At 35.7% G+C, this 20,630-nt stretch overlaps 1 protein-coding gene across 1 annotated transcript in view; it reads left to right on the top strand.

Annotated features, from left to right (window-relative positions):
• Positions 1-72: 72 nt before the first annotated feature.
• The window catches only part of LOC104524483 (transcription factor 12-like), a gene marked incomplete at its 3' end in the record, with an annotated part of 94,956 nt that continues 74,398 nt past the window's right edge, over positions 73-20,630 (top strand). The window contains exons 1-2 of the mRNA XM_010167383.2: positions 73-153; positions 967-1,039. Coding sequence (XP_010165685.1) covers positions 79-153; positions 967-1,039 — 148 coding nt within the window. The remainder of the gene's footprint in view (positions 154-966; positions 1,040-20,630) is intronic.

Below are 20,630 nucleotides of genomic sequence, written 5' to 3' on the forward strand. Positions count from 1 at the left end.
GGTTTCCCCGGGGTCGGCGGCAGACCCGCGGTGAAGTTCTCCCTGTGCCCCCGAAGGTGATCGGAGGAGCGGAGGAAGATGAATTCCCAGCAGCAGAGGATGGCCGCTATAGGAACTGACAAGGAGCTGAGCGACTTGCTGGACTTCAGTGCGGTAGGACATTCTCCGGGGGCTTCCCGCGGCTGCTGCGTGGTAAAGCGAACGGAGGAGTAGGGGCAGCAGCGTGCGGGGCTTGGCTGGGTCCGTCTCAGCCAAGTTGGACACCTGAACTTTGATGTAATGTCTAGACTTCCAGATTTAATACTGTAATACCAGCTGGGTCAATTGGTTTAACTGGTTAAAATCAGGCTGACCCAGTGATGGCATAATCTAATAATTAACGTTTGTTAAGCTGGCGTGTGGCGCTTGTGCTTTGGCTTTTTTGTTTTGTTTTGGTTTTTGTTAAACCAAAAGTAAATTTAATGCTTGTGGATAAGAGAGTTTATTAATTGACGGTTTGTACAGTAATTTTAGCTCAGAAGATTATAGGTATTTTCTGTGTGGTACTTTTAACAAATTTCAAAAAGGTGCTTGATTTATAAACATAATAGAAAACTACTGCCTTTCAAAAGCTGCCTTTATCCTGTGACTTTAAACTCACAGATCAATGAGGAATATATTTTGACTAGCAAAATTTAATATATATAACTGTTTTTAAATTGCTATAGTAGTAGTAGCTTTCCTTTTATTTTTTAAAAGTTGTTTGTGTTCATGTAGAAAAGAGATTTTATTGGTATTAACAAATTGCAAGGAGTGCTTTAGCTTATTGGTTTTATGGGTCTAAACTTGCATCTCGCATTTTGCTTATTTTCTAGCACAAAAATGAATCAAATAATTGTTTCCTAATAACTTTTTTTAAGTTTGCATTAATAATTTATCGCAAAGTTTCAAAGGCAATTTAAACACATCTTTTTTCTTGTTTTGCAGATGTTTTCCCCACCTGTTAATAGTGGGAAAACAAGACCAACTACGCTAGGAAGCAGCCAGTTCAGTGGATCAGGTAGGATGCATCTGAGACACATAAAGTTTATGTAACTAGATCTTGATGTTTTAGCTTAGTCTTCATGTGCTCGAAGTATGGTAATCTTTCATTTGTACATCAGATTAATTAGAGGTGTGCTCTTTTGATCTTTGTGACACATTTTCTTAACTTTGACCCCAACTTTCCTCTACGTACCTTAGACTGCTTGTCCCAGTACAGTGAAGTATCTCTAGTCATACTGACATGCAAGTTTTCTTTGGTTTTGTTTATTTGATAAAATCAAACTTACCTGCTCAATTCAAGTATTTCCTAGCCCATGTGTGAGAGAGGAACAGTTAAGTGCCAAATAGTGAAATACTCCTGACTCAATGGTGTCTTTTAAAATGCAGTTCTTAAGGAAAGTGTAAGGCTAATACAATTTCCTAGTGCTGCCTAGTTCTTAAAGTCTTGATGAATAGAATTCTGTCATGTTGAACTTTTATCAGTGCATCTGGAAAACAAGTAACAGTATTTACATGTTGCACTTATTTTGGAGCTCCAATGTCTTTTCATAGAGGTCCACCCAATGGCTGTTTTCAGAGACTTTGAAGCTAAGCCTGTAATAGGAAATAAGTGCAATTTTTCAACAGATACTTTGTACCATTCTTGTAAGGGTTATATTTGTTGCTACTACAAAAGAGAAACTAAAGTAACTTTTTGATAATGTTTTGGTTTTTTTTATTAATGTTTATTTTCTGTGAAAACAGTGAAATATTTTTGGTTTTATGACTACAACAAAGTGATGTTTGTGTTTATCACAGGATCATAGAATGGTTTGGGTTGGAAGGGACCTCAAAGCTCATCCAGTTCCAACCTCCCTGCCGTGGACAGGGACACCTTCCACTAGGCCAGGTTGCTCAAAGCCTCATCCAACCCGGACTTAGACACTTTTTACTTAAGGTTAATGAAAATAAATGTTTAGAATGCCAGTAGAGAAGTGAAGTATTTGCTTGAAGTTGTGCGGTAACACCGCCTGTTTCCTTCTTACATTGTCAGAGCTGTTACTTTGAGAGTTCAAATGACACCTTGCATTTTAGTGACACTTTTTGTTTTTAAAAGAATCTTAAAACTTCTGAATTGTATAATTTTGCAGACTCTTCAGACGCTACCTACCACAATTGATTTAATTAAAATATGTAGCAAATGTTGTAATTGTAACATACGTAAAGAAGCATTTTACTTTTCTAAAATTTGTAAGTGGTTTCGTCTTGCTCTTTGAAAGTACGTCATTTAAATTATTGACAAGCAATAGTATAGCAAGCCTGTATACAATGTAGTTAATTTATTTTTCTTTTTTTTTAAAAATACAAGTGTCGAAGACGGTTGTGTCTGAAAAGCTTATTTTAAAAAGGCATTCAGGCAGCTAGAACTTACTGTGGGAAGCACAACCCGAGTACCTCATCCCCATTTCCCCTTGCTTTTCCTGAATGAGTAGAATAATTTTCTGTTGAAGCTTTCATTTTTAGTTTAGCTCTTAGATCAGTCTTGGGTAATGTGGCTTGCCCTATTTGTGGATAGTGTTTCCCCTTCTTTCCTTGGGTGGCTCACAAAAAGGGAAAATGCCAGAATACTTAGTTTTTTGGGAGAAACGGTGTTACTGACTCCTTGAATTTCTTTACCTGTATGGTATATCACCACATAGATAACAATTATGAGCAGTACACTGCAGCTGTCAAACAACCTACAACTTCAACTGAATTCCCCTTGGGCAAGATAAGGGTATATAGTTGTAGGTTTTAATTCAAAACATTTCTAGTTGTAGAGATGTCCTGGTTCGTGAGATTATATGCCCTAATTCTTGTAATGTTACGACCTAAACCTTGACCTAAGGGGGATTACTCAGCAGGAGTGAGGGGTGACAAACTTCTGTATTAGTTGTGTTCTGAGTCAGCGTCAAGTGCTGTAGAAAGACTGTTAAGATTATTGGTGAAGTATAGACATTTAATTTCTAGCACTTCGATTTAATTGTGATCTTGCTTTAATTTCAGTTGTTCTGTAACTTCTAGGACAAACAATGTTTGCAAACTTTTTTTTTCCTACTACTACAGGCCACTTTTTTAAAAAGAAACACGAAAGGAGGTATTTATTCCTTTGAGCTCTCTAGTATGGAAAGGCACATTAGGCACAGATTCCTAAAAGTACCTTTTTAATTTTTTCTGTGAATATGGAATGACGCTACCTCGTACAGAGACTTTATGTGATTTTGATGGAAATTACAGAAGTGAAGCTTGCTTCAGTGTCTTTCCCATTAAAGTCAGATTCTTTATTTTTCTGATGTCTTTACAAGCATACTAAAGGAAAGAGTTTTCCTTTTCTTAGTTGGAATAAGGATGTGTTTATTGTTGGTTATTATATAGACCCCTTTTTCTCGTTTAAACTTAAAATAAACAAATCTGAAAACACCTTCCCCACCTCCCTTAACCGATCAGTGATTCAAGGTGCAGCCCAATGGCCCCCATTAAATAGGTGAAAATGAATTTCTTGTCTGTGGGGGTCTTAAGACTGTATATTTCTGGGAAATCTGATTTAGGATGAAGGAATGCTCATGATTGATTTTTCTTGCTACCCCCCAGGCCCCCAGATTAAAAGGACAAATTAGTTGTTGTTCAAGGATGGTTCAGTTCTGTTTGTGTTTCAGGCATGGTTTTGTGAAGTGTGGGAAATACTAGGGTGTATGTTATTAATTCTGATGTAACAAGCTTGATCTGGTATAATTCTGCAATATTTCTGTTGATAATGCTGTAAAAATATGTGTGTAACTGGGTTGCATAAGTAAATCAGCTAATATGACTAATATCTATAATTTGTAAGAAAATACTGTCATGGATTAACATGTGAACATTGTGTTTTGATTACAAGATAGCTAAAGTCTGGTGTTGGGGCACGCTTGCTTTCTACAGGTCAATCAGTTGTGAATGAAAGCTGCAGACAAAATAAGTGAACTAATCTGATATATCATAGTACCTTATGACAGTAAGTCGTATAAGCTGCTGATAAAGTCAAATAACTTGGTCAGACTCCTGGTGAAAATAAGCATATTGGAAAAGTAACCTGATATGTAAGTCAGTGATTTAAGCCACAAAATATTCCTTGTCATACCTGTTGTAATTACTTATTGTTTAAAACAGAACTTACCATTCTTTTCTCCTCCAAAACTAACTTGTGACGATAAAGCCATTTCTGTCTTAGAAATCATAGAAGGAGAAGGCAGAGGTCAGAGATATGCTCTATCGGGCTTTTTAATCAGGCTTTTTTTCAGATTTTATTTAATTTGTTTAGTGTGTTGCTACTATGGTTAATAGCAGTGTTTATGATTTACAGTGAAATTTTGCTTTGTTTTGCTTTTGTCAAAACTATAAAATGTGTACCAGTACAAACCTGGATGGTTACCGATTTTGCCCAGTGCCCTTTATTTATTATAGTAAGTCTATTAAAATCCATTCACAATGTTCAGGTGCCTGCCATAGGCAATAATAGCGCAATTTTCCTGTAGCTCCCAGTAGGTTTGATCTCAATTTCAATTCTTCCTGTGATTGAATTTTTTTAGTCTTGGGTGTGGTACTCTAAAATACCGTCCCCACCCCATCCCCCCCTTTTCTTCTTAATTTCTTTTGCAAATAGCTTCTTAGGTATTAAAGAAGAATATATCTGAGGTGATACTTTCCTTTGGGGCCCATCTCTGATTTTTGTAACCTTCTCATTGTACCAGTAGCATTATTTTTGCATGTGGCTGTGTGTATGTGAGGTATCAGTCAAAAAACTGAAGTAAGATAATGTAGATGTCTAGCCAGAAACACAGGTAAGAGTTTAAAGTAAGAGGTACAGTTCAAGAGCTAAGTTGTCCAAATATGACACTTCTCTTGCCCATAGGATTCTTCCTAAGCTCATGAAAAATGAGAAGACATGTTTGTGTGCGGACAACATTGGGCACAAATCTTGTGTGTACCCAGACATTTCTTGTTCTAGACCTACATGTGAAAAAACTTCAGAATACATCTGTTTAAATATTTGTTTGTATCTGTCTGTTCCCCTTTAATGCAAATTCAAGGGGCTGCCCTTTCCACTCTGTCTACTAATGTCCTGAGTTTGTAAGGAATGGATTGGGATAGAGCACTAATTAGTAGCTTGATGCAAAGACCATTTAAGTTGATAGCCTGCCATTAACCCGAGTGTCCCTAAATTAGGGCCATGTGTCTTGAGACTGGACACAATGGCAATTCTTTAGCAGGTCTATTAAGTTACCAAACAGCGTTTCCAGAATTAGCAAAACCTGACTTGATTACTGTTTGTCAGTCTCATAAATTCTTATTTTCTTTTTAGTTTTGTATCAGCAGTTCCTTGTAAAACAAACAAAAATGATTAAAAAAGACTTGTGAGGGTTACTTGGATGGGCAATGTTTTAAATGCTGTGTTCATTAATCTAGAGCAAGCGTTGAAGGGAAAAGGCACTCTTAACTCTTGACAGCCAAATCACAGCCTTGGAGAAAACTGCAGAAAGATGGGACTTTTTATGTATGCAAATTAGTGTTCCTAACCTTTCAAAACACATTATTTTTTCTTCTTTTTATCTGAACTGTGATTCCTAGAAGAATCAATTCTATGGTATCGTCCCATGTGTGTTTCTAGTGCAGTCTCCCATGGAGGCATAGGAAATTCCTAGTGCCTACTCCTAATCCCTGAATTAAGGAGTTGATGAGAGATCTCATGTGGTCACATGGTCTTGTCTTACCAAAAAAAAAAAAAAAAAGGGGAAGGCCTGTATTTGGTGATTTTGATCTGTTTCTGGTTTTGTCATCCAAAATACATTGTGATCCTGTGGGTTTTTGTTTACTGTTCAGAAGAAGATAAGCTTATTGTGTGTTAAATGCCAGAATCCAGGGTGGCCTGTTAAAATAAACATGAGGTCATGCAGCTATGTGGCTTTTATTTTTAATATCTAGTTTGTCCTCTAGCTCCATTAAAAGGTAACCAGCAGACCTGGTAACCTGGTCTTGTGTCTTAAGGGGTGCTAAATTCTGTCCTTTTCTGAAGAGCCTTGGCAGAGTTGTAGAAGCCTCGTGCTTGAAACCAGAAAGGTAATCTGTAGCTTCTTTCCCCTCTAGCTGTTTATAGAGGAGACCCATGGATTACCCTTCAAATGGGCCAGGCACAAGTGAGATGAACGTTTCAGTCTTGGATCCCTCACCTGTTGCATTTAGAAACCTAGAAGGGTGATACAGTGCTAGTAAATGTGTGACTCTGCAGCTTGCGTCTTGGCAGCCTGTCTCCCTATTGCTGTGTCTTTTCCTTCTCCCTTTCCCTTGCCTTTGGAAAGATAAATTATCAAACAATCCATGAGCAGTCTTGAAAAGTACAGCATATAGAAGCAGTAAGTAAATGCTTCTATATTGCTGTTTAAGGACGAGGAGGAGAAAAAAAGGTTGGACAAATGGAGGGAACTGATAACCCAACTTTAAAGCCAAGAATCTCGCAAGGTGTTTGTGGTTACATGGATATTGAGGTTTTTTATAATTTTTACAAAAAAAAAAAAGGGGGGGAGGGAAAGGAAAATTTACTGGAACAGCTAGGTGTTCTTGAGTGAGCAGATAAGGAGGTGTTCATCCATCATTTATTGCCATTAATTATGCTTTTGGAATGGCTGTTACCACTTAAGGTGATGGTATGAACCTCATGTCAGTTGGTCAGAAATTCCTTGCTGTCTTCCAAATAGCTAATTTTAGAATTTTTAGTAGTGTTTGGCCTGTCTTCTGTTTAGAGATAGACTTGACACTGTTAGTTAGGGAAACTGTAACTTTTACTGTATTGGCATGTAGAAAGCATTCTTTCTAAAAGGTAATCTCTTATTCCAGCAATTCCAGTTTCCCTGGCTGAGAGCAGTGATGTGATCACTGTGTTTACAAGCACAGCATCTAACCTCCAATCCCTATATAAACGTTACTGTCTCACAATGCAAGGAAGATCTTTGCAATGTTATTTCTGGATGGCTTCAGAAGGTCTGGGGTCACAGTAGTGCCTTGTCCTTTTCTGATGCAGATGGGGCACTTCCCACCATCACCCTCCACCCTAGCCAGCAGCACTTTGATCTCTCAAATTTTTCTGATCTGCTGTAAGGGATGAAGAGTTTCCATATGCCTTGGAGAGTGGTCTTAATGGCATGTGGGAAGGAATATGATTTGAACTTGCCTGTTGCTGTATTTTTGGATTTACCCAGAGAGCAGTGTTGATATAAATATAAACACGAGAACTGAAGGTTTGGGTGAAGTGGGGGAAGAATCCTGAAAAAGGGACTGAGGAGAAATTGCATGTTATCTGAGGAATTCCTGTTCTTCAAAGAGAGGTATGAATGAGATTCTTATGTATTTGTGTGTCCTTTAACAGCAACTGAACTTGTACTCAATCCCCTAATTAGAACAGTAGAACTGTTATGTTTGTAGCTTTTGCTTTGGTTTGGCATTTTTTGATTGTATTTGTTTGTGGTCTTCTTTTGGTCTTTGGCAAGAGAATTTTATGTTAAAAGCTTGTCATTCATACTTGCCATACTTCCCCTTCCCTCCACTTCTTTCCAGCTGTCACACGAAGAGGACTTAACCCCTTAGTAATTTTGATATCAAGTTGGTATGACAGCTGTTTATCTCAGATAATTCTACTTTATTCATACTTAAGCCTATAGATACTGGTATATGATTTCTGTTGATTTGCTATATACTGTGCTATAAACGCGGTCAATGGTGTTTTCTTCAAGTTGCTAAAGGTATAGTATAATTTTTCATGGCTGAAAATTGCGTATATTTATCTATGAACAGATGGATGTTTAAGGCAATAATATAATACCATATTATTTAGTAAGACTGGAGTTTTGGGAGATTTCTTAAATTTGAAAGATGTGCATAAACTTGAGTAACTCTCTGGACCTCTTGAGCTGACTTCCTGATTGTGGAGAGGCACTTTTTTTTTTTTTTTGATACTCTGATGTTGAAGGATTATGTTTTTGGGGAATTACATCGAGCATTTGTAGAAGCTTTTTAAAATTTATTGAATTGCCTACAGAGCCAGGTGTGATCTATGTGATAAAATAACTAAGTCTTCCATCTTAAATTTCCTTCAAGATAAATGTTAGTTTGTCATATTTTAAAATTCAGTTTCAGTAAATGACTTTGCTAAATAAAGTATGTTCTCTAAAAAGCTTTTTTTTAGAGGCATTGTCTAATTTAATGTGTTAGCACTTCTTCAGAAGTATATAGCAAAACTTGATTAGTTTTCTATGTTCTCCTGTGAGGAGGTAACTAAATTTAAATAGTAAATAAGAAATAAGAAAAGACAGTATTTTCTCCTGCATGTGAATTATTGAACACTAATAACTAGTTTTAAATTTTATATACACCTTAATCACTTTTTTTGTTATTAAGGATTAAGGAAAAGGGTGGAAAGTTGATTTCAGCACGTAATTATCATTCCAAGGACAGGAGATGTATTTTTAATCTCTATTTTTTCCTGCCTGAAGTAGTGATGGCCACTCCTTCCATTTGTCGGGTTTTTTTATTAATACGAAAGCCTAGAAGTCCCCAGTTCTATTGTATACCCCAACCTGATAATTTGGAAGTACTTGTGGACTTTTAAAATACTACAATCCATTATTTACTAGTTGTTGTAGGGGCAAGGTTGTTTTTTTCTATTATGAGTCTAAGATGAGATAATGATAAATTTTTTTAATGTCTTGAATGAATGCTTTGTTTTTTTCATTTGTAAAACAAAGCTATATTTGTAAACACAAAATTCAGAAACATAATGGACATACTTTTTTGGTGAATATGTTAACTGAATACCAAGAATGATCAGAAAGAGCAGCTTTTGTTTATTTAATAATATCTCACTGTCTTCAGTGGATAATCAGGCTAAAATGTACCCAATCAATCTTTAGGACTTTGTTAGATTCTTCTTCTATGCTAGGGATGTGAATTTTTTTTTATTTTAAAGACAGAGCTGAAATTGCTTTAAATTAAATAAACTTCATATTCTTACCAATGTAATGCAGAAAAATCTCACTTGATCACATCAGAATAATTGTTGCTGGTGTTTTAAAGAAGTATTTAGAATGGGAGGTGGAGGAGGAAGAGACTTGATAAAAAGGACTTATTTTACTGCCCTGTTAGTAGGGTAATGCTCTCTAGGAATGCTAGTAAAACCTTAGCATAAAACTAAGTAAGGTTTGTCTTGGACAGGGAAGTTGTACTCTTTCATATTAGTGCTATGGAAAACTTCAAAAACTGCTCATGCTACAGAATTGCATTTTAAAAAGCAGGTAAAAGTATACATTCTGGTATTACACACAATTTCTCTTTATTGGCAAGTGGAAAATAAGTAGAGATTTTTTTACAAATAGTTGTCAGTTTTGAATTAATATATTTTTCTTCTGAAGTAAATCTTGTTTATTGCAGTGGACCTCACTTCTTGCTTCTGAAGATTGCCTATATTGTTTTTTGCAAGCATGTGAGATACTTGTTATGCTTTTCAAGTCTGCTTTTTCTTGGTATTGCAGACTCTTTTTTTCTGTACCAGTTGTAGTTGCAGGAACAGTGGTATCTCCGTGTCTTTATCAGGTTGTTAGTTACATGGAGTTCTAGTAGTAGGTTGAACCACTTGCTTTTGCTATTCTACTGCCCTTTGCATGAACAAAACTTCAGGAAACATTTTGTTTGTGCCTTGTCTCTGAAAGAGCTCTTTGCTGGTGAAGATGAAGCAGTGGTAACACAGAGAAACTTCAGTTAGTCTGGGTTCGAGTTATACAGAAGTGTATTCTGAGCCTTGATTTGTGAAAATTACATTTTAGGCTGTGTATTTTTTTTCGTTCTTTAAAAACAAAGGTGAATAGGCAGAACTAATTGTTGGAAAAACATACCTAGTAAAACAAAATCCAAATTTAGTCATTTCTAGTTGCGCACATTTTGCGAGTAAGATGCCAATGAATGTCAGACCATGAATGTGCATATCCTGTGTGTTAAATGAAATTGAGTTTAAACTCTTAATTCAATAGAAACAAGAACTTGGTCTGTAGCATTACCAGGTGTTTGCATTTATTCTGTTTAGAGTATGACCAAAATATATTGCTAATTTTAATATGTATATCATTGTCTTTGGAGAGTAAATTGATATACAGTCATCCCACCTTCTTCCACGTTCAGGTTTTACAGGCAAAATCTTTAATGTATTGAATGGTTCCAAATCTTACTTAAAATAAAAAATAAATGTACATTGATGTTTTTTTATATGTACTATCTGCATTTTTAACATCTATCTAAAAGTTTTAAAAAAAAAAAAGAAAGTTTTTTTTTACTAATGAGGCGATAAGGGAACCAGACAGAAGATTCCACGAAAGATAAAACTTACTGATTGTGATTCATACCTATTAGCATATAATGTGTGTGAAAATTGTGAAGAGTTTAATTTAAAATAACATTGCTTGGCAAACTTGGTTTCTCTAGTTCTGTTGGAAAACATGCTTAAAGCCTAAAAGATGTAGATAAATCCCTGATAAAGTCATTGAATTTAGCGTCTTGCATGCTGCAGGGTGTCTTGTAACCAAATAACTCTTGAATTTTCTACTGTGTTGCATTAGTGTAAGTAGGATGCTCTGGAGAAAAATACACTTCAGAAAATCCTAAAGTATTTTTAGTATTCTGTAGGAGAATGGAATTAACTGTTTATATTTTTATTTTTTGTTTGTTTGAATGCAAATACTATTGTCTTGGTGTTATCCCAAGAGCTATTGTGGCTACTCTGTGAAATGATTAAACCAGACAGCTTTGCTTGTAGGAGAAACATTTTTTATATGGCGATGTTTCGATGATTTTCAATGTGACACCTATCCCGTTCCTGTTTCTTTATGCAGCAACTTCATGAGTCATAATCCTTGCAAAAGAACACAGCTTAAAATAATCACTGATTGTTTCTTTGCAATTCTATTCACTGCCCACTGCAAATAAACAAGAGCAGAAATGACAATATCATTTAATCCTTTTAATGTTTGCTTTTGACGTGCAAAACGTTCTCTTGTAATAGAGAAGTAATCCATAAGGAGGGTAGCTGCTCTTTCATCTTCCTGAATGCTAAATGAAGCCAAGGCTTTTATGAGAAGATGGTGATTTAATGAAGATGACCGAGTTTTGGAGTAATGAAAAGGTTTTGTGTATTTCTAAAAACAATGTGTGTTGCTTACTACTGCAGAGTTCAAATGGCTGTATTTTGTAGTGTGTCTTTGCAAGATTAGTGCTTGTGATGCTGAGATGCAAGGTGATTGAACAGTATGGTAAATCAGAGTGTTCTTCCCTTGGTTTGGTTTCGTAAAAGAAATGCACATCTCTGCCACTTTCTGTATATAAATGCATGTAATGTCTGACATGTGTTCTCTGCTCAGTGTAATGCTTTTATTTTGGTAACCTTGAAAATATCTCGGAGATCGTATTCCCTTGCTAGAGGACAGTAATCGGCACACAAAAAAACGGAGCGTGAACTTTGTCATTATTACTTATGACAGGAACATCTGAATTAGATATTTTTCTTGCAAGGATTTGTAAAATGCTGAATTTAAAAAGCTCCTCAACTCACAAAAAAAACCAACCAAATCCAACAACCAAAACCTCTCAAAACCCCAATGAAAACCCAAACAAACCAAAACCCCCATCTTTTTTCCCTTTCAATTGTCCATTTCATTAGTTTATTTGGAATATTTTTTTAATAATCTGTAATATTACTACTTGCAAAGCAAGCTAGATAATGTCTGATACCTCAAAGGAAGCAGAGAGGGGCTTTGGAGGATGGGAGACCATTTATGTGTCTCCAAAACATAATCAGGCCTTCATGAATCACCAGAAAGACCTTTTATTTTCCCCTCTTTGTAAGTCATCCCCTTTAAAGTGGGAAGTAGTCAACTTCTGTAAAAGTTAATTTAATCTTTTTCTTCCACCAAGATTTTAAAGAAGGTTGTGATTCTTTACAATAAGTTTCTGTTTGTATGTTAGTGTTCAGTATATGAGCACTGTTCTGTACAACCAGAAGTAATCTTAAAGGTTGCTACACTATTTTAGGGTTGTCAGGAATGTAAAGAATGCAACCGCATTGTTACATTTCTCATTGTGTTACAGGAAAGATATATCTGACTATCTAGGGTGAATGAACTTAGGTGAGGAGTGACAAGCTGTTTTTTGTCTATGTTTTGAAAACTGTCTTGGCATTAAAAAATGCAGAAATTGATATGTAACTGAAATTTCCTTCTTGTCCTTTTTAACGGCTTGAATTCCTGGCTAGTCCCTATGCAGTAGTATACAAACTCTTACAAGTGTAAGTAAGAGAGATATATATGGCATAGATGCTTAAAACTCTACACATTAGGTGAATAAATGTCCAGGCTGTGCATTTGTGAATACATTTCTGGGTAGAGGGTGAAGCATTATAAGAGTTTTGTTTTGGGGTTTTTTGTTTGTTTGGTTGGTTTTTTGTTTGGCTGTTGGTTGTTTTTTTGTTTTTTTTTTTTGAGTGGTGCAGTAAAACCAGAGTTTATATTTATGCATGTCTGTTATACTCATTAAATCGATTTTATTTACAAGTACTTGTTGAGTACTGAATAACGGCTTCGATCATCTGCTTATTGACTATGTACTAACACGTCCTTTTTCCTTTTCCCCCATCCTGTTAGGGGAAATTTGGATCAGAGATGAGGTAAATGCCTGCATGTGGGAGATGCTGTGTGATGCAATTTATGTTTTATGCTAATGGTTGTATTTCATTTAGCCTTTGAATAGCCTATTTTTGTTTTATGAGGTGAATGGCATTTTCTCCCCTCGATGCAGCTGTTTATTTCTAGGTAACCTAAGTGTCCTGTGAGCTATCATCAAAAAAACCTGGTTTGTACCTTGTATTTCTGCAAGTGAAAACTGGTATGTATGTGACTGTGTGACTTATGCTGCAGTGAGGAATCAGCCGGAGTTTGGCCATCGCTCATGTATGTGTCATAGGTTGTCTCTGAATTGGATACAGGAGAACATGCTGTTGCCATAGCAATGAAAGTCCTTCTGAAGGCAGGATTCTTGGCAGAGCTGTTGCATCTTCTAAAGTGCTCGGTGCATTGATCTGAAAGTACCTTGTCAGTATTAGCACATAGCTGTAGTGAAAAGAGTGGGAAGTATGGATTTCTTTAAAATACATTATTTTCTTTTTTTCATAGCTAATTGTTGGTTAAACCTCCTGTTCATAAAGCTACAACTTCTTAAAATCTTATGTTGTGAACAGTTCTTACCTTTAGCATACTTAGCTTGAATGCATATATAGGTTGAGCTGTTGTAACAGCTAGTGTTTATTGCAAAAGTATCACTGTAGTTCCCTACTGTACTTATCCCTTATAGTACTTAAATGTATTTTTAGAGAGTTTCCTCCATGATTTTGGTTACCTTAAAGCAGCTGTGAAAATACGCTGCTTTATTCGCAATGGTTTTCAACTTACGTTTTCCTTTTTTCTAAGTGAAATGGTTGCCTTGCTCCCATATTATTGGTATTATGGAAACCTAAATGTGACACTAATGGGGGAGAATCACTTGTGATGTATAGTTCAGTATTTATTTGGAAAATATACCTTACGTAGGACTCCTATTTCAGCAAACGTGGATAGATCTTTGTGTATAAATGTTTCCTCCTCAGAGTGCGATTTTGTTATCGACTTAAGAAAAGGCTGTGAATTTCTTGTGTCCCTTCAGGTGTGTGTATATATATGTATTTTAAATATAATTCTTCCTCAAGATGAAGTGTAGGAGTTCAGAGGCAACTCGTATAGCACAGATAATCTAGACAGCAGTAACATCCATTTCTACATGTGCTATGAGGATGGAGTTGATTAATTTTTTCATTATTTAAAAAGATCAAACAATTTTTAGACTGAGGTATATAAAGTGAATTAACACTGTATATTCTTTCATGTTGACTGGGATTTCCGTGTGTAAGAGTTCCTTTATTTATTACTGTAAGAGCCTCTAGAAGAGTTTTGAAGTTACCCATATAACTCGTTCCATCCTTTGCAGCTTTTTATGTAACATAGTCTTTAGCTTTATCACTTTTTCTGAAATAGTAGATACAGACGAGAATTACACAAACACTTCATTCTTCTCTTTTCTCCTTCGAAGTGAAGTTAAGGAAGACTGAAATAATTAATACTTTATTTGTACTTGGCAATAACTTTCTGCCTGCTGTAGCAGATGTGTGCATGTGCCATGCTAGTGATCTTCAGCTGGGGTTTTGTTTTTTAATCTCTGCCCCCTCTTGCCCCTTTCTCAGAGTAAGAAAGAAGCAGAGCTTCAGGTTGCCTTGGCCTTGGGAAGTGTTACTGAGCTGCTGCTCTAAGCAGTTTAGACAGGACTTGTTAGTTACAATTTCTACATGTGTTGGTCTAACCTGGATAGACAAGTTGTGGTGTAAGTGACCTTGGCACAGTGACCAGATCCTGTACCAAGGAGAGGTCAGCATTGATTACTCTGAGAATGTGAACCAAGGGAATTAGACTCTGCAAGGTGTCTGCTTGTCTTCTTTTCCCCTTTTAAGCAAATTTAATGCTGCATCAGCGTACATGTGTACTGAAGCTCTCTAGCTATCCTTGGGAACAAACACAACATTAATAACCCATGTTTCCTCTAACTATTCTGCCAGTTGGTCTCAAGTCATGTTTGGGGGGAAAAACGGTCTTTCAAGGCTCCAAAAAAAGTTCTATTTATGTGTCCGTTTAGCCTTTGAGTCAATTAATACTGATTGAGTAGGCACTGTTTTTGGGATCGTGGCAAAAGGTTCACTGAAATACACTGAGATAAGCTCATTGTGTTCTGAATACGTAAGTATGCATTAGTACTGGTCTGATTTTGTCAGGCTTAGCAAAGATAACATTTAAAATGAGTTTAGTATGCAAAATTAGGTATTTATCTTTTGAAATTAAAATTCTGAAAGAAATTTATACTTGGATGATTAATTCTAAAATGAAATGAGCAGCTCATGTAATTCAGGTAACAAGCTTCTGTCTTGAGATATTCAATACTTTTCAATATCCTCTGGTTTTGTTTCCATCTATGCTACTGTTTTATCAGATCCGTTAAATTCTAGGAAGACGGAGTACTGCATTATGAACAAAACACAAAATTCTCAAAATGTGAATTTTTTTTGTCTTTTAAAATGAAAATTTGCATCTAGAAATTCACTAGGAATAGCACATTCCTAGGACTTATTATTACTCACTTGATACTTAGTGCTGCTATTTTTGTAATTTAAATAAGCTAAAGCGGGCATTAATATCTCCCTCAAAAACTTTTGCCAAGATTTTGTTATTGCGTAATTAAGAGACGATAATCATGAGTTCTAAGGGGCATAGCTAAGCGGCAAAATTTCTGTTTGTATCAGGTTTGCTCAGCTGTAAAATGAGGGCTAGTGTTCACACTGTACAAGTGTTTAACTTCCTCAGTTCAGTGAAATGATGGACGTGGAATGGGTTAATAGGAATCACTTCATATGAGCTGAGCACAGTTAAATTAGCTTGTACATATTTTCAGTGTTAATATCTGCTCCCTCCTTTTGTATATAATTTTTATGTCTCTGCTTGTATAATTCAATCTTTCATGAAGATTGATAAAGTTTTTTGTTTTTTCTTTTTCAATTCAGTTCTTGCTTTATCTACTATACAGCTTTTAAAATGTAAGTTCCATTATTTAAAAAAGTGGAAATGAAAATTACAGTCTAGGACTCGTAACAACATTCTAGAAACTGTTTCAGCACACCTTCACAGATTACATATGCTTCTTATTTCTGTAAATTTTAATTGAATCAGATCCAAATGAGAAAGTGAAGATAAATATATTTGCCTAAATTTCTTCAAGGAGAAAATTACTAGTCTAAAAATGTTTCCTGATACATAAACAGAAAACAGCCCTGTCCATAGCTATCCTTTGTATTTAATGGATTAAATTCACTTTGACAGCTGGATATATGTACCAGTGTCTAGCCTATGGCCATGATCTAATAATCATGGATATGGTAACAAGTCGTCTAAAAAGATTCAGTAATCAAGTGGGGTTTTTGACAAAACCTACTCTGACTGAAACAAGAAATGAGGATGTGTTAAATGTAACTGCATTCACTATTGTGCCTGTATTCAGAATATTTAATAAATACCTTTGGGATGTTGTAGACAGAACCTGTGCTTTAACAGAGATGGAAAAGCTGATCGTGCTACGACAGTGTGTTTTAAAGTTACGAAACAAATTTGGTCTAACCTAATGATCATGAAGAACTTGGTCTCAAAACATTAATTTCTCCTTGCCCTGAAGTGCTTTATAAGTTGTTTATTTCTTCTGTCATAAAAATAGTTATATACCATTAAAGAGCCTTTTGTGAAGTACATTATTCTTATAATTCTGGTATGCAAATAGCAGTTTAAAAAGTACTGACGAGTAAGTACATGTCAAAGGGGAAGACTTCAAGTGCTACAGTTATTTTCAAAACAAATACTTTGTTATATGCTAACAGTGTGCTTTGGTCTCAGTTATGTTTGACTAGTAAAACCTTCGTTGTAAGTAAATATCCTTTAAGAGAAAAACAAAGCCTTGGCCCTCAAACAATCCTTTGTAACACAAAATTAAACTGTTGTATTTTGCCAAACTAGCATGTTATGTCTGTTGTTTTATATTTAGTTCTAGCTTTTTTTGGGGAAAAAAAAAAAGCTGTGTTACATTCTATAAACCTCAGTAAAATCAACCAGGTTAGGAGGAAACAATGTGTTCCAAAAATTGTAGCTTTGTTCTCTCTTCTTTGGCTTTAGATAGAATTTCTGACATAGCTAGCAGGAACAGTGTTTTAGAAAACACTGGAGAGGGAGAGAGTATGAACCAGTTTAAAGAATTAAACCTTCCTTTAGGAAGGTGAATTAAGTGTTCACCCCAATTTATAGGTTACATTTCAGCAGCTTCTGGATGCGGTATTCGTTGTGAAGCTCTTTTTTTTTTTAATCATGTCTACTTTGTAATCTTTATGTATTTCAAGTGATGGGAGATACTTATTGTCAAGCTTCACAGCAGCTTTTGTAAGAAGTAGGGTGTTTGCACTGAAGCTAATGTTGGGGGAGACCCAAAAAGCTGGGGAAATCAGGAGGTAGAAGTATCTTCCAGGGCGGCTCAGGAGATGGATCCAGTTGAAACTGTTAGTGTGGGAAGGTTATTTGCTTTTCCACTTGTCTGATGTGCAAGAAACTTTAGGGATTCTTACTGCTTTATTTGTTGTTAATATGCAGGGTATGTTTGATCCTTCACTGTTTTGTTATTGTTGATAGATGTCTTCTCCAACTTGTTGTTGAAAATATTTATCTGAGTTAAGTGATGATGAAAGAAAATACGAAAGCAACTTTCACATTCATTTTGGCAGAATTGTGTTATCCAAAAATTCAGAACAAAGCTTAAGAGCATCAACATTTGTAAAGGGCAGCGTTCAACTTTGAAGCTGGGAAATAAGGAACTGTAGTACTCTGCCCTTGGCATTCTTCATGCAGATGGCCACATCCATTCCCGTGTGCTTACTGGTGTCCACTGCCAGGTTTCTGTTTACTGGTTTTGATAGTCAGGGATGTCTGTTTTCTGGCCTTGATGTGGAGTACTTCTCAATTTCTGAATTAATTATTTTTAATATGAGCTTAGTTTTCAATTCTAAGGAAAAAATAAAGATGAACTGTTAATGATGTTGTTTTGTAACAGTTTTAGTGGTACCACTTCTAATAGTAAGTATTAATGTAATAATTAAAACTTTCTTAATATAATTGCCATTGGGTAGCAAGAAAAAGAGTGAAGTTAACTTTTTTCATACAGGTTGGATTTGAATTTCTAACTGGATGTTCAGCTGATGTTTAATAATTTTAAAATTTTACTTGATCATTTGCATTGTCCTAGACTTGCTTTCATCCACATCATTAATGTAATTAGCTGCTTTTCGGAGCATGTGATTCCTCCAGGTACTGGTACAGTATGAACCGAATGAATGCCAAGTCCCCCACGCTGTATTCCATGTTGTGTTTTTCACTTTCAGTTAATCTTTCTAACATGTCTTGATAGACAAAACGCCCAGGGACAATTTAGTAACTTTTTCATTGCTGTTCCTGGTGGTGTGATTTTTTTGTTGTTGTTTTTTTGGTTTTTTTGACAGTGGTGTCTTGCAGAAGTAATATTTTTTTGTATGCTATACAAGGAAAGGATACATGATAACGTGGAGTGGTGTGGACATAAATATTAAGAATAGTGACTGTGTTCTGAAATATATTTTGATTCGCTTTTACTGTACTTGTATTCTTCCAGAATGCCTCAAATGAAGATTGTCATAATCACCTTTGAGCGGTTTCAAACCTTTTCCTTTTAAAAGTAACTTGTCTTAAAGTTTCTTCTCACATATATATTTCTGGAAACGTGAAACTGAAAATGTGATTGTGAGGCACAGCAGTGTCTGCAGTCACCCCTGAACCAGTGACAGATTTAGTGTTTTGAGACTTTGAATTCTCATGAGGCTAGGAGTGGGCTTTAAAATATGTTTTTAGCCTCCTTTTCCTCTGAAGCCTCATGACAAATTGACTTTAAATACAGACAGATTAAAAAAATAAAATACAGATTAAAAAATAAAAAAAATATTTGTTTCCAGCACTTTTGGAAATGATCTTTGATATACACACAATATATAGAACTAATGGGCATGCATCCAGAATTATACCATTGAGAATGATATTATTTCTTCTTAGGAAGTTTGTTGAACTTACTCAGCTAAAATTTAACAAGGCAGGAAATGACTTCATTTTTCAGAAGTCTGATACCTTTTCTTCGAAAATCCTGGGCACCTTTATGGTGAAATGCAAATTTGGTATTTGTATCTGTTGTGTGAAGGCTGTGCCTTTTTTGTTTTCCTTAAAAAAAAAAAACAAACAAAAAAACCCCCCAAAACTTAAAATATAAAGCATGCTTACGCTTGTGAAGTACCACGTTGTGTTCTGTAACAGTAGTAGTAATGAACAAACTGGAAAAGCACTAGAGATATCTGATGTCCCACTTCTGTCAGCACTGAAATACTGGCCGCTTTTTCTCCTTCATCCATCTCTATCATGGTACACAAATGGGCTGAGACTGTGATGTGGGTTGATGCATCTTTAATTCTGGTATAATCTCATTTCTCAGGGAAATGAAACTCTCCTTTTCCTTTATCCAAAACATTTTTAGCCTTTGTGTTTTGATTGTTTTCTCTGAGCACATGCAGAATTTCAGTGAACATTTGGTAATTCAGTGAACTTTGTTAATTTTGTTGCCAATTTCCATTTATATAAGTTTTGAGGCTTTTATCTTCCTTTAATTTCTGTCATGTAAGCTAATGTTAGTATTTCTGTTTCTATATAAATTTATTCCAATTTATCACAGCTTCTTAGAATATCTTATCCTAAATCATTTTAGAAGCTTGCTTTTTTTCTTGCTGGTCACTTTTAATTTGGTAGTCATCTGGCATTAAATAATTCAGAAAGTGCTTAAGAATATTCTTGATTATTTTTAGAGTAGGTCCAGTTAGTATTCCTTTGTTTGTTTTCGCAGACTTTAGATTAATTTACATTTATCTCAGTTCAGTAAAAGATACAACTTTAAACCGGTAAACATGTCAGTGATCTTATCTGTATGGTTAAAAGTCAAGCACTTATTTATATACCTGGTTTTGTTGGGGTTTTAGTTTGAATCATGTATAGACTGCAAAAGAAGTATTGATATTGTAAAGTTCCTCCAAGACTAAGAATTTTATATATCATATAATACACTTAAAGCAATGGCATTACCTTTATAGGACAGGATATTACTGCTGGAATTTGGTTTAGATGCTAGGTTAATAATCCTATACTATGTATTGAAGCCAATTGCATGCTGGCAGTGTTTACTCGTACCTTTACATGCTTGTATCTAAATTCACGTGGTCTCAGCCATTTTGGGACTATTGCTGTGTATTCCAATATCTGTGCGCTGTAACTTTTTCCTTTGAGAGAAGGTAACCGTGGGGATTTCTGTAAAGGGTGTCAGTGAACAGAAGTTATTGAAATAATGGCTCCAATTGTGCAAATAAATCTTCTGTTGCTGTCCCAGAGTGAACAAGCCTTTGCTGAAGTGTCCTGTCTGGTTTTCTTCCTGCCTGCGACTGATAGGAGTCAAGCTGGCTGGAAGCCATTTGCTCGTACAGCTAGCGCTGCACACGTGCCGGGGCTGGGATGTGTTCTACTATCTGCAGTGAGCAAATCCATTCTGCTCTTACTGCCAGCCTGGTTTTGATAGCAGAAGGAGGCTGTTAGGGTTTGACTGTTCAGAGGGAAAGAACTCAACCAGGATGCTAAGGCTTTTTGAGGTGTGGAAATTAAGGTTCAGAAACTTTGTCACCTGCCTATCCATAATTCCATTCTAATGGCTCGGGGCAATGCCAGTTATGTGGAAGTTGTTGCCTCTAACCTGTGTTTGTTCAGCAGTCGTTCACCCTTTTACAAGATTATTTGTAGGGA

The sequence above is a fragment of the Antrostomus carolinensis genome, unplaced genomic scaffold (assembly GCF_000700745.2).
Source record: "Antrostomus carolinensis isolate BGI_N321 unplaced genomic scaffold, ASM70074v2 scaffold38354, whole genome shotgun sequence".
NCBI classification, from domain to species: domain Eukaryota; kingdom Metazoa; phylum Chordata; class Aves; order Caprimulgiformes; family Caprimulgidae; genus Antrostomus; species Antrostomus carolinensis.